Source organism: Paramormyrops kingsleyae, chromosome 1 (genome assembly GCF_048594095.1).
Source record: "Paramormyrops kingsleyae isolate MSU_618 chromosome 1, PKINGS_0.4, whole genome shotgun sequence".
NCBI lineage: Eukaryota > Metazoa > Chordata > Actinopteri > Osteoglossiformes > Mormyridae > Paramormyrops > Paramormyrops kingsleyae.
In genome coordinates, this window is record NC_132797.1 from 73095961 (window position 1) to 73109902 (window position 13942).

A 13942-nucleotide genomic window follows, 5' to 3' on the forward strand; every position below is an offset into this window, starting at 1 on the left:
AAATGCATTGAAAGCAAGGGTGTCCAGACTTCTGATTCGTACTACGCAATAATGAATACATTTATACTTTTAGATTCCGTACTGGAGTGTAAATAACTTTCAGCCGTTTTTGAAAAACATCAGTTTCAGGTGGATTCAGTAAATGAAGTAATGGATGGATCATGGTAGATGATTGAGGTCGGGGTTGGGTCCTCCCTGATCAAAGGACATTATGGAAGCAGGGGGGCCATTGGAGTGACAGGAGCCATAACTGTAAAACTGATGATGTCACATGGACAGGTGGGAGGGAAGCCCCAAGAGCCAGAGGCACGGACCCGGAGAAGGTGTCGTGCGTGAGGCTGCCGTGTTGCCGCAGCACGGTGCGGCCGAGCTCGAAGAGCACGTCATGCAGGCTCTGCTCCTCCGTGCGCTTGGTGGTCAGCTCCAGGATCTGCGTGCTGCGCCGGAACAGCTTGCTGGCGTAGCAGGTGGCTGCCGCCGTCTCCATCTTGTCTCCTGTCAGCACCCACACCTTCATGCCGGCCTTGTGCAGTGACTCGATGGTGTCTGCTGCCTTTTCCTGGAGCCTGGAGGGGCCAGTCAGACAGTCAATAAACCCAGATAGCCAATCACCATTTCCTGTCCCGCCCATCACAAAGGCAGACGACACGAACTGCTTTCCAAATAAAGTCCAAAAAACTAGTCAAAATATAAACAGGAAAAGGGAAATCCGCTGAAAACCATAAAAAAACAGATACTTAATCGCGTCTTTAAAACCAGTGCATTCTTCAGTAACTCCTACTCACATGAAACTAAATATCCAAACAAGTGTGAGTTTTTAGCCGGCTTCCAGTGCAGTGAAAGTCACCACTATGGAAAGTGACACTGGGAAACCCTAAATGGGCTGTGTGACCTTGGTCAGCCAATCCCAGGTGGGCGCGGCAGCCTCTACCCAACTTGGATTGGCCAGTCCCAGGTGGGCGTGGCAGCCTCTACGCAACTTGGATTGGCCAATCCCAAGTGAACGTGGCAGCCTCCATGAGACATGTATCAGCGAATCCCCAGTGGGCATGGCGCCCCCTGTGCTCCCCATACCTGTCCTCCACAGCAGTGGCCCCCAGCAGGATGAGATCCCTCTCGATAAGGTCGTAGGCCTCTGCCAGCTTCCTGTCCCTGTCCTGCAGGGCCAGCTTGGCACTGTCCAGCAGCTGGCACACGTTGTGGTACTCCTCCTGACTCAGGGCCTTGTAGGCCACACAGAGTGTCCGAAGGCCCTCCTGCAGGGAGCCATCAATCACATGATCATCACGAGGGGGCGGGGGGAAATGCTAACTGGTTAGCTAAAGTCATCATACTGCTTCTTTAGCTGGTATGCATCAGCTAAAGACTGAAAGGGTCTAAAGATATTCTTATGTGTGTAACCAGCAGATATTTCCGGCCATACAAGTCAAATATATAAAGCTCAGTTTATTTATATCAGATTTCTTGTGTGTGTCTATACAGTTCTGGGCAAAAGTCCTAGGCAGTCAAAGGAAATGTTTAAAGCTATTATCTAGGTACTACGTATATATTTGCTCAGAACAAAAAACACAGTTTAACATTAGAATATATGGAAATTAATAGTAACTCAAAAGCTAAAAGGAATTTCTTCTATTCCCCAGAAAGTTACTGATATCTAGTTGGATGATGAGATGAACACAGCTTTCTTCACCAGCTCTCTAAGTTAACTAATTAGTCTCGGATTTTGTTTGGTTACTTATGGTTAAGCTTAGGGCTGGATAGGAGTTAAGGTCATGATGTTGGGATTAGAGTTTTCCTCATAGAAATGAATGGAGAGTGCCCACAAAGATATAATTACAAACCTGTGTGTGTGTGTGTGCGTGTGTGTGTGCGTGTGTGTGTGTGTGTGTGTGAGCTATGGCCATTTCCTGTCTTTACTCCATATTACTTTTTCAGAACTGTTCCGAGTTTTTATAGATGGACACCATCAATATGCTGATGACACCAGATTTATAGCATAAAAATTAAGATCTGAAGACACAAGGCAAGTCAAAAAACAGAGTGAAAAGAAGTAGGACTATAGCTAAATGTGAAGAAAGCAGGTCATGAACACTATGAACAATTATCTGCAACAAAGGATACATCAGTCAAGAAATATACTGCGGAGTAGCACTTAGCAAATCTAACTAATACCAGAATTGTTCAAAATGTGATAATTCCTGTGGCTTCACAGATATGAAATCTGAGCAACGAAGAATGACAGGAAGAATAGCGATGTTGTAAAAGTAACAAAGATTACAAGGACCTCAGGGAAAAAGACGCTTTTTAAAATGTTAGAATTTTCACTCGAAGTACAAACAATCAAACTAAAACCTATCAAAAGAAAACACGCCATTGGAAGCCTGGCTGAAGACAGGATGTTCAGGAGGGAACCTGTCAAGATGGTCACCTAGGACGGCTCTTGATGAAATTAAAATGTGGACAGGTGATTTATGATGGATCAGTGGACGCTTATAACCTACTTTGATCCCTGACTGGCACCACAAACCACTTGCCCATCATTTCCACCTGTTTACTATACTTGGTAAATTAATACATAATAAATTACCTAGCTGCAGTAGCTTGGTGACACCGCAGGTGTGGTGCTGATACGTCTACAGAGCGGCGATATTTAGGCCATGAGTTGTGGGAGGGAGGGTACTGGCTAATGACATCCCTCTGCAGTCCAACCCCTGGGAGATGTCCTCCAATTATCCCTGCTTATCAGGTCACCGGAAAAACTGGAACAGTGCACCGAACCTGAAGATACCTCAAGGAGCCCAAACCCCACAGAGGCTGCAGGGATAGGTCCAAACCAGACACAGGTTCTAAAAAGGGGGGATCGGATCGTGGATAGTTTTAGAGAACACCCGCAGACCCATACTGTCTGTAAAAGTTGAGTATGTTCCGGCGGGCAAGGTGGAAGAAACCAGCGGTGACGGGTTCTGAGACACCCACCACAGCATTGTGCTCCACCCGGGCTCGGACCCGGTCCACTTTCCCAGAGATGACTCTGGGGAAGATGGATGAGTCGGCTCCTTTGCAGAACAAGTACAGATGTCCTGTGTGGAGCAGGAAGAGGAGTATAAGGTGTGATGCGGACAGCCTGCTCACCCATTCTGTATTCCTTCAATACATCTTCAGCATCTCACTATAGATGAAGTACGTAACAGCCAACCCAGAGAAGCCGTAATGACCAGAATGACCCCGAGGAACCTACCTGAGCTGGAGCGGACAATCACACTCATTCTCCTTCGGACAGAATCAAAGTTGAGCACCTCCAGTAGCTCAAACCTGCAGCCAAAAACAAAAGCGCCCTTCACTCACTGGGAACCACTAAATGTTGATCAGTGGTCAATACTTCAGACAGTCTGTGCGTTTTTCTTAATGCAGTCCCACACGAAGGTCAATGAGCAATGGTTGGAGTTCCCTGGCAAATGAGAGCAAGCACATTGGTCTCTCCCACCCCCAGCTCCCTGCTGCTTTTGTGGTTTTCCTCCATCCTTCAATCCAAGGGGAGAACAGACAGGTTGTGGGATGGGTATTCAACCTGAGAGAAGGGTGTGTGTTGCAGAGGTGGAAAGTTCAGGTCTAGAAAGTACAAATCCAGACCAAGGTTTTGTTTCAACCAACCAGTTGAGTATAGAGTCACAGTCACAGGGTACTCAACTAGTTGGTTGAAATAAAACCTTGGTCTGGATTTGTAATTTCTGGACCTGAACTTTCCACCTCTGGTGTGTTGTAGACATTCAGGGGCTAGCAGGCTCATACTTGCCAGAGGGATCTAATCCCTCCACAGTGGGGAAAACATGATCAGGCAGAGTGTGATAGTCTTTGTCTTAACATGAAAGCTTGTGATTGTCACGTTTGGTCTATTTGGTAACAGATGGTACTTTTTAGAATGACTTTCAATTGACAACCAGATTTTTCTACTAAAAGTTTTCGACTATCCATTCATCCATCCATCTTTTAACCACTTTCATCCACTACACGTGGACTGTCTGCGAGTCCCCAAGGACCAGACTGGGAAACACTGTGCTATACAGTCCGAAGAAGTCTATCCCTGGAAGCACTGGGCACATGGCAGAGGATCAGCCCTGACACGCTGCCAATCCACCACCGAAGACTAGTGCAAGGCTCATCCACATTATGACACAGGCTGCTGTTAACGTAATTATACTGCATACAGAGCCACACTTTACAAATCTGGCGGAAAAAATCACTTCAGAGATGACCCACCTCTCTACCTCATCTTCCCTATTCAGGATTTCCATGTGATTGTCCTTTAGCCGTAGGTAAGTAAACCCCAGCCTAGGAAAGAGAAGAGCAGTTAACACAGTAGGAGCTGGAGAACACACAGGCGTGAGATATCAAATATAGTTGGTGACACTGCATTTATTTACAGTTAAGTGCAGAAATGACATCCAGGACAAATATAATGGTCAATGTCAATTCTTTTCTTCATGCATTTCTTGAGTGACAGCCATCACTCGCCTTTTCATGCCCTCCACCAACGCCACCTCATCCGGAGAGGAGGAGATATAGAATGAGGTCGCCTTGCCCTGGTGGATCCCCCGCTTGATGCCATCAACTGTTTCTTCCTCCTTCACTTGCACGGTGTGGCACAGGCAGAGGGCACGGAAGAACAACTCCTCACGCTCCTGGCCACAAGGGGGCAGCAGAATACACAGGGCAGTAGTGTCAATAACGGTAGGGAATGACATCGACCGTGCTAAGGAAACGTAACGTTCGCGAGTTAAAAATCACACGAAAGCACCAAAAAAACACCAGAAGCTGAGTTTTTGATGGCTTGACCTAGTAAATGCAGGTGTCTCTGACCTTCCCATCAGGACCAGGTGAGGAGTCGATCATGTCGATGCCAGAGGATCCAGAGAGAATCTGGCCATTGCAGATGGCGTGTGGGACGTAGACATGGCCATCCACGCAGCACTCTATGAACTCCATGTTGTTCTCTGTCAGGGTACCGGTCTTATCGGTGAAGACATATTCCACCTAGAAGGTGGGGGGATGCAGATCTCCTCATAGACAGGCCACCATACATTTGCCTTATGAGATGTGATAATACATGCTGTATTCCTTAACCATGACAACATCTTGTTTCCCTTCTTTCCTTGAGATCCCTTAGGAAGAACCACAAACCAAAATAGCCTGGGTGTGGGAAGTCAACTGTGCAGAATGATTCTAAATAAAATATTCCAAAAGTTAGAAGTTCTGTGTTGACTGGGTTTATCCCAGGACAAAACGTCCTTCACACAGAGGCAGCATCTATGTCTCAGGTCTGGATTTTCAGGCGCCCGTGCAAAGGATTCATTCACTGCCCACGTACCTGCCCCAGCTCTTCATTGAGGTCAGAGGTATTAACTAGAGCCCCCTCGCCGAGCTCCTCGTCAAACATCTCATCATCCCAGGTAATGAAGTAGGAACCCAGGAACTTCTGCATCTCAACGGTGACGTACATGGACACAGGGATGATGTAGTTGAACAGGACCATGAAAGCCAGGAAGTCGGTGAAAGCTCTGATCATCTATGGGATTAAAAGAGTGGAACCACCATTAGAGGGAGGCGACAAAGGTGCATAGAGGGAGTTTGTAAGATGGACTATCTGGGTTTACCACGTGTCGCTGCCTCTCGTGGTCGGTCTTTCCATTATACCAGGGCTCATCCCGGTTAGGGTCAGCCTGCCATACGTACTTCAGCGTTGTGTTGATCAGGGCCTTGCTGATTAGGATGCACAGGTAAACAACCAGGAAGGCATTCATAGACCTATGCAGGTAAACGGGCAAGAGATCCAGTGAGGAACACACAAAACTACTTCATGCTCTCACTTGACGTTTTTTATTTGATGAGGGACCACACAGAGATTTACGTCTTTTCCCAACAAGATGTGTTGTACTGAAGCAATTTATGCAACAGCAGAAACCTGTTTGTTTCTCAGGAATAAAGCCCTTTTAGTCACAAATCCAAGTCCAAATCCATTAAACTGGCTTTTTGTTCACAGAGCTCTTATCTGGACAGGCATACAGGGCCAACGCCATACATTAACCGTAAACAACAGCTACATCAACAGCATCCACATTAATTACACTGTGATTTACCAAAGTAATTAGCACAGGGGTCAAGGTGCTTGTGAGAACAACTGGGCAGGAGCTGGCCATTTAAAACTCATTTCTCATTTAAAAGCACAGATCTGTTATTCGGTGGCAATGGACCTGACTGGAATGGAAAGGGTTAGTAAAGGAGGGCGGGGGGGGGGGGTGCATGGGGCAAGGCAGTGTGGAGCAGGCTAATTACAGACCCTGATGTAAACAGCTTGTTGGGATTTTATCTGCTTGAAACAACCAGCTGAGTGTGTTTGAGCAGAAGAATCAATACAGTCAACATGGCGAACCTCTACAGGTACTGAACAGGTCACAACATGCACCAAATCACCAATATACAGCATAAATACAAACACAGAAGAATGCTGAATGTGAGATGAGTTGGTTATGCAACACTTACTTTTCGACGGCTGAACGTTTCTGCGACTTGGATTGGTAGTTGAGAGCCATCTTGGACTCCATGCCGGTATAAATGGCCACAGCTGGTAAAAAGGCAAGTGGTAACTGATCCCAGATCAGCCAGGATGCCTTCAGTCAACACAACGTCTAAGCATCTAACAAGGAGTCAGCCTAATGACTCAAAAAGCCCAACACAGGATTTCCACTCTGAGAACGCAAGAGCCGTGTCTGTCTTAAACTATGAAACCCCCATCTAATGGAAAATCACACTGCAGTACGGGAAGCCGGTCCTCTCCTGAGGAACCAAACACCTGTTTATTTTGTTTACACTGTTATCCATCACAGACCTGTCTCTGGCTCGCTCCGATTCCTCTTTAATGAGATGGAAGTGTGCAGTAATATGAGGCAGCAGAAAATACCTGTAAATTTTGTTCTGCCAATTCAGCACTGATCATGACAGACCGCAGAGCCATAACTGCTTCCTCATGAATAACGGCAATTTCAATCCTCTCTGCAATAACCATAAGGCTCTACTCGGAGGAATGAGCGCGTCTCACTGATAGCCCATCATTTCTAAAATGGTTTGGCCTCTCCCAGAATGCACCGGGCTGCTGCAGTATCAGGCCATGCAGATCCTTACCATAAACAAATTCTGTGTTCTTTAGTGTGGCTCCTCGCAGAAGCAGGTTCTCAGAACCCAGGGGCCTGAAGGAGAGACAGTAGAGCTTGATCATCATTGACAGCGGTGTGTACTTTCACTAAATTACCATGAAGTCAATCAGTGTTCATCTCTTGGCTGGTGGCCTTTGGCCAGAAGCAGTATAACGTCACTAAGGCCAAAATCAAATTAAAATCAATCACAACCGACTGTACGAAACAGAGAAATGCAAACAAATGTGTATATAATAACATAGACCTAATTTGACCTCAAATTGACTTAAACATCCTTGTTCACAAGCAGACCCACAGCTGAAACAGATTTCTTTAGTGTCAATGAACATCTTGTCCTGGTGTGTTTACCATCTGCATCACCTCCGAGCAAGATGGGACACGTCCTTCCCTCCGGCGCACAAACATGCTTGAATGTCAGATTACATTCTTCACTATTCAACCGAACCAGTTAACATACACGGTAATCCCCACATATTGTGATGGGGCATTTTCAGAAATTCAGATGCAAAAACAATTACAGCAGTAAGTGAGGGATTTACACAGGGGCTGGGAAGTCTTAGGAAGAGCCAAACAATAATAGCCTTCCATAAATCATCAGCATAATATACCAGCCATGCATGCAAGCTATCGATATATAAAAATGTAGACCCAGTACAGCAAAGCTTATGTTTCTATGAGGCCTGTGACATAGCAAATGGCTATTTTAACGTGTAATCAATTTCCTGTCTGGCAGGGAAAGCAGGAAATATGATAGACCTACCTTGCGATGGGTTCATCTCGGTCCTGATAAATATTGATGCGTCCGACAAATCTGAAAGCAGGGGAGTGGTTCGAGCAGAGTTGTTTATGTGGTGCATTAACAAACACACACACACACACACACGCATGTAGGGTACGCACACACACACACACACACACACACACACACACACACGCTGTGTTTGTCTGCATCACTGGCTTCCCTGAGGTCCTTCAGGGTCACTCACTTGTAAAGGTCAGGTTGTGGCTGCTCGCACTCAATGGTGGCCCTCAGCATGTCCACCTCCTTCTCAGTATTAAACGACTTTGTGTCCTGCACTGCATAGTACGTCTTTTGGGGGAAAGGAAAAGCAAGAAAATAGTAAATGTGACACCGCGGGGTCATGGGGAGATGAGACATAGTCAGGCCACAGGATGACCTGAGCCACACCAAACACATCGACTCACTCATCTCCTTTTCTCCATCTCTCCGCTTCACTCTGTACTGCTCTTTTCTCTGTCCTGACGTCCCACTATTCTATCTGAATGCGAACACACACACCCTTCTTCCATTCAAGAGGACAATAAGTCATCTGTCACATGCCTTTCAGCATTTAGTTCAAAGGGATTACACGGAATGCGTTACTTAAAGATAAACAATGGGAGCGGTATTGACTGTGACAACCTAAACAATAATTCTGTTCTATTTGTGCCCAATTACAGAATTACAGTATTTATGAGGTATCTGCAGAGCATGACCCTTAAGGATCCTGCAGGGGGCGTGAAGGTAAGTTGGTCAAGACATTCTCCCAGCACAAGACCATAACCTGTAATTACCTACACGTCCAAACACAGCTATAAGCCCTTCAGTCACAGGCCACTTTGCCAGCTTGGCTGGACTTCAGTCTAGCTATACCTTTAGAGTAACCTAAGGATGCCCTGTCAACATCATAGCCTTGACCTACAACCAACAAGCCTTAGGCTACAGAAGATCTCCACCTTGTGACTGGATTCCCCGTCCAAACTGGCTGTTGTCACAAAGCAGGTGCCATCATCCCGGCTCGTGGACAGGAGGATGAGGTCACTGGGGAATGTCTCATCCTCCTTAACCAAGACAATGTCCCCAACCTGAGAAGGTAAGCAGAGTGTGAGCAGAGAAGAAAGCAACGTCTTCACTGAGAGAAGCCCTGGGCCCGTCTCTCCCTGATGGCACCAAGCAAATGCTGTTTGTTACATTTGTTTTCACCTTCTTTGGAAAAAAATAAACAACATTTGCACTGTCAACATACCATTTCTGTGGTTCTTGTTACAAGCACTGACAATGTCATGGTGACCCCTGGGCTGTACCTGTGGTTCTCGTTACAAGCACTGACAATGTCATGGTGACCCCTGGGCTGTACCTGTGGTTCTTGTTACAAGCACTGACAATGTCATGGTGACACCTGGGCTGTACCTGTGGTTCTCGTTACAAGCACTGACAATGTCATGGTGACCCCTGGGCTGTACCTGTGGTTCTTGTTACAAGCACTGACAATGTCATGGTGACCCCTGGGCTGTACCTGTGGTTCTTGTTACAAGCACTGACAATGTCATGGTGACACCTGGGCTGTACCTGTGGTTCTCGTTACAAGCACTGACAATGTCATGGTGACCCCTGGGCTGTACCTGTGGTTCTTGTTACAAGCACTGACAATGTCATGGTGACCCCTGGGCTGTACCTGTGGTTCTCGTTACAAGCACTGACAATGTCATGGTGACCCCTGGGCTGTACCTGTGGTTCTCGTTACAAGCACTGACAATGTCATGGTGACCCCTGGGCTGTACCTGTGGTTCTCGTTACAAGCACTGACAATGTCATGGTGACCCCTGGGCTGTACCTGTGGTTCTCGTTACAAGCACTGACAATGTCATGGTGACCCCTGGGCTGTACCTGTGGTTCTCGTTACAAGCACTGACAATGTCATGGTGACCCCTGGGCTGTACCTGTGGTTCTCGTTACAAGCACTGACAATGTCATGGTGACCCCTGGGCTGTACCTGTGGTTCTTGTTACAAGCACTGACAATGTCATGGTGACCCCTGGGCTGTACCTGTGGTTCTTGTTACAAGCACTGACAATGTCATGGTGACCCCTGGGCTGTACCTGTGGTTGTTGCTGCATGTTTTTTTTTTTTGTTTTACAGTTCTGACACACTACGCAGGCAACATAATTTATTATGATAAAACTGGCATAAATTTCAGCAAGCCGGTGTCTCTCGATTAACCATTTGGTTCTCACAATAACAAATAAACACCCATATAGACTTCATTACATTTTGGTCATCTGTTCATATTTATTTTCCACAGGATCATGTGTTACGCAACAGATTGAAACCTGTATGTCTTAGCAACAGTGAAATCCTCTAAACTATGGCTCAGCTCAATTAGCGATATTTTTCATCTGTTCTTGTTTATTTTTTTGCACAGTTCATTTCACTTCAGAGGCACATCAATAAGACTAATCATGTTCAGTGTTTGTGCAATGACAAGTTCAACAAGGAAAGTTCACCAATTCAAATGCTCAATTTGCTTACAATGAGTCTCCAGAGCTGAGAGACCTGTGGCTCATTAGCAAGATATTCTGGAAAGTGCCACTAGCACCATCTAATCGTGGAAAAATCAGTCATTGTTTTTATCATGACTACATGGCGTCTCCAAAGCTTTAGACCGAGGGAGGTGAGTGTTCAGTACTGGACTCGAAATGGGGTTGGATGACAGATAATCCATGTCAGGGAAGACACTTTGAGCTACTCCAGGTTTCACAAACTATTTAAAAACTGAAAGGCACCTATTCTTGGCTAAATAGTTCAGTGTCTCTTGTGTTTTGACTGGCTTGTTTCCTTGATTGAAAGTCTCCAATTAACAACAATCAACATTAACATTGGTGACACACGCATGATTATAGAAGACTGACCAATCAGCGCACAGCAAGAACTCAGTGCTTAAGTGAAATCCAGGTCCTTTTGATTGAGGTGGTAGTTTACAAATCCTGTCCGAGCTCATAGTGTCCTCCCTGACGTGGATTATGTGGTCTCCCTAAAAAGGGGCAATATAAAGAGCTACAACTGATCAGTTCCGGCAAATCAGAGAGCCCAGGAATCACCAGCTGAGGTTTATCTGACCAGAAGACAGAGGAGCTTGGACTCCAGTAAACCAGCCGGTTAACATCAAAGAATAAGGAGGGAAAAGCTAAAATTCCACCCAAACACGTCTGACACGTTGATTGTGCACAGCAGGCTTAGGTAGCATCAGGTGAGGCTGCCACGTCCTTAACATAAGAGGATATGAAGACACTGATAGCATTAGCGGCTTAGCGGGAATTTTCATTGCATCTCAGGCACAGCTGCTCAGTCGCATGCGCTCCCCCTCCCCTCCCCTCCCCACCCCAAGCCAAGATATCCCTGCCAATTGTTAAGTGGGCCAGTTAAATCGAGATGGCCACAGAGACTGAGGCAAACAGAGCTCTGCCACACGCAGACATGAGCAGCGGAGGGGCCGAGGCGAGGTATACCAAAGGCTGCACGGTGGAGCAGAATCCCAAAGTGAACAGGAAACTGCCGTTTAACTGCCGAGCAACACACCTCGAGAATCAAGCCGCATGACGACTTAAAAACCAGACAGATGAACAATATTTTATGGGGGTTAATGGCAGAAAAATACATATTTTAACTGACAAAGGTTTGTTTTTACATGGCTCTTCATCGTAACATCACAGACCGCACGGTGTTTTCAAGATGCCCAGTGGCTGTCGTGGGGTTTGACTCACGGCAGGCTTCCCGCGCGCCCGCCAACCACCCCCATCTCCCAGCAGACCCTCACCCGCAGCTTGCGGCTCTGCTTCCTCACCACCTTGCCGTGCTGGATGATATGAACAGGACATTGGTTGACAGCATTGTCAGCTTTGTGGCGTAGCCAATCCTCATAGCCCTGGGGCGGGATAACAGGAGGACAAAAGAAAAAAACAAAAACAAATGATGTAGCATGTCAGGTTTTATCAGCAAGACAATGACCTAATTCATCTTCATTTATATCTCATTGTTATGATTTAATACAGCCGGCAATTCTACATGATATCTGAGATATTTACAGAAAGATGATTCTCCACTATTTTGCCATGTGCACACATCTCAGCTACCAGAGAGAAGGGGGAAAGTGATTTTTGTTGGGTCAGTGGGCCTGACTTAGTGTGTGAAGGCCAAGCCAGCTGTCCCTGTCCATGCCCCGCCGACATCAGCTCTGGCGTCTGACTCACGAATCTGAGAACTCCGCAAAATTAAAGCCAGCAACCGCTTCACCTTTCTTAGGTTCATAAACAAAAGCTGATTTTCACTGCATCTCTCAACACAGCTATTGCTACAGCATAGGAAGCATCTCAATGGTTTATATCATAAGATGACAACACTGCTGTCCCAAATGTGACCACAAATACCTTATGATCACAACGGTGGGATCCACTGGGATCCAGCCCTTGCTTCATGATTACTGAGATCCCATCGTAAGTCCAAGTCACTTGTGCCTACGGACACATTTTGGCTCTGGTGCTCTACGTGTCATGGTGCATGATGACCAGAGGGCAGTTAAAAACATTCTTCAGCACCCTGATCTTTACTTCGCAAGAGCCTGATGACCAGCTGCATCCTAGCAAGACACCAAGGCCAGTGTGGGCAGGAGGCAACCGGGGGGGGGAGGATATGTACCCACCACATTCAATTTGGATTCACTGTCACCAAAAGTAAGTTGTGTGCTGGCAAAATCTAACTATCCTATGCCATTGCACAGAGCTACTAAGTTACCACTGCATGGCCATTTTGGGAGTAGAGTCCAAGCATTGTCTAACCAGCTTGATTGACTCATAGGAGGGTTTGACACAAGCCTTTCATTCAACCAATGCGCTGACATTCTCCGACACCCCCGAGTGCATTCCGTGACAATAAATCCTCACCTGTTTGATGGCGGTGACAGTGATGACAAAGAAAAGGGGCAGGCCGCTGGTGACGGGGCTGGTGGGGGTGTCGATTATCAGCTGAAATGGTGGGAGACGGCAGAGGTAAACAACCTCGGTTACTGCTGCCACAACTCGCACTGCAAGCTGTGGGAGTTATTTGGAGCTAAAATCCTCACCTGGACCAGGAATATGATGAGGAAGTAAAAATTCGCAACCCTTCTGAACTGCTCAAACAAATTCTTCGGCACAAAATTCCAGAAGGTGTACTGTGAGGAAACAGAAACAAATTAGCCGGAACATTTTAATGCGATCAGTCAGACATGCTTGGTGACGTGAAAGGAGTTCACACTTCTAAAGCTTTTAGAGCTGGTTCTTAAAACATATAGGTGCAACAAAGTCTATGACAGTGACGGGGAGCCTGATATGAGCTGCCAAGCTCCAATGACTCAAAGCATGACATTGGGTTCCTCGTCTGGGCTTGTGGAAAAGGTGACAGGGAGGCGGTTTAGTGGTGCTGTGCTGACCGGTGCTTCAGAAAGCTTGGCAACAATCACAGAGGAAAACACGTTGCGCATGTTTGGATGATGCTTTTATATGCTTCATGCAAAATAAGTTCAGGTACATTGGAGTGCTTCTTTTTACAGATCCCCTTCCAACACATGCCTCGTTTCCCATTGAGGCACAGACATATAGAGTTAAGTGCAAAGCTTGGGGTATAATCTTAGGGTCAAGCTATTTATCTGGCACCCCTAGAGCATTTTGGGGGGGGTTAAGAGTCTTGCTCAAGGGCCCAGTGGAGATTCTGCCAGAGCCTGGGCTCAAGCCAGCGACCGTGTGTTCACAAGTACAAGGGATTAACCCGCTGAACCACGCACAGCCCCCGAAATGGGCCACAAGTTGACGGGTAGCTTTCCCTGACCGGCAATCAAAGCCAAGCCCTGCCGGTGAGAGCTACAAATCCTGACCAGTAGACCGCCAGAGAAATTCCCAGGGTTATTTCCGCACGGCTATGT

At 46.6% G+C, this 13942-nt stretch overlaps 1 protein-coding gene across 5 annotated transcripts in view; it reads right to left on the reverse strand.

Moving 5' to 3' along the window:
• Positions 1–13942, reverse strand: part of atp11a (ATPase phospholipid transporting 11A) — a 52362-nt gene that overhangs the window by 15263 nt on the left and 23157 nt on the right. For all 5 annotated transcript variants that reach the window (XM_023830532.2, XM_023830446.2, XM_023830609.2 and 2 more), the window contains exons 3-19: positions 13106–13195; positions 12927–13007; positions 11804–11911; positions 8946–9074; positions 8195–8298; positions 7969–8019; positions 7177–7241; positions 6538–6619; positions 5652–5802; positions 5366–5563; positions 4858–5031; positions 4513–4679; positions 4258–4329; positions 3239–3312; positions 2977–3080; positions 1075–1256; positions 315–566 (exon numbers count right to left, since the gene is read on the reverse strand). In XM_023830532.2, coding sequence (XP_023686300.2) covers positions 315–566; positions 1075–1256; positions 2977–3080; positions 3239–3312; positions 4258–4329; positions 4513–4679; positions 4858–5031; positions 5366–5563; positions 5652–5802; positions 6538–6619; positions 7177–7241; positions 7969–8019; positions 8195–8298; positions 8946–9074; positions 11804–11911; positions 12927–13007; positions 13106–13195 — 2084 coding nt within the window. The remainder of the gene's footprint in view (positions 1–314; positions 567–1074; positions 1257–2976; positions 3081–3238; positions 3313–4257; positions 4330–4512; positions 4680–4857; positions 5032–5365; positions 5564–5651; positions 5803–6537; positions 6620–7176; positions 7242–7968; positions 8020–8194; positions 8299–8945; positions 9075–11803; positions 11912–12926; positions 13008–13105; positions 13196–13942) is intronic.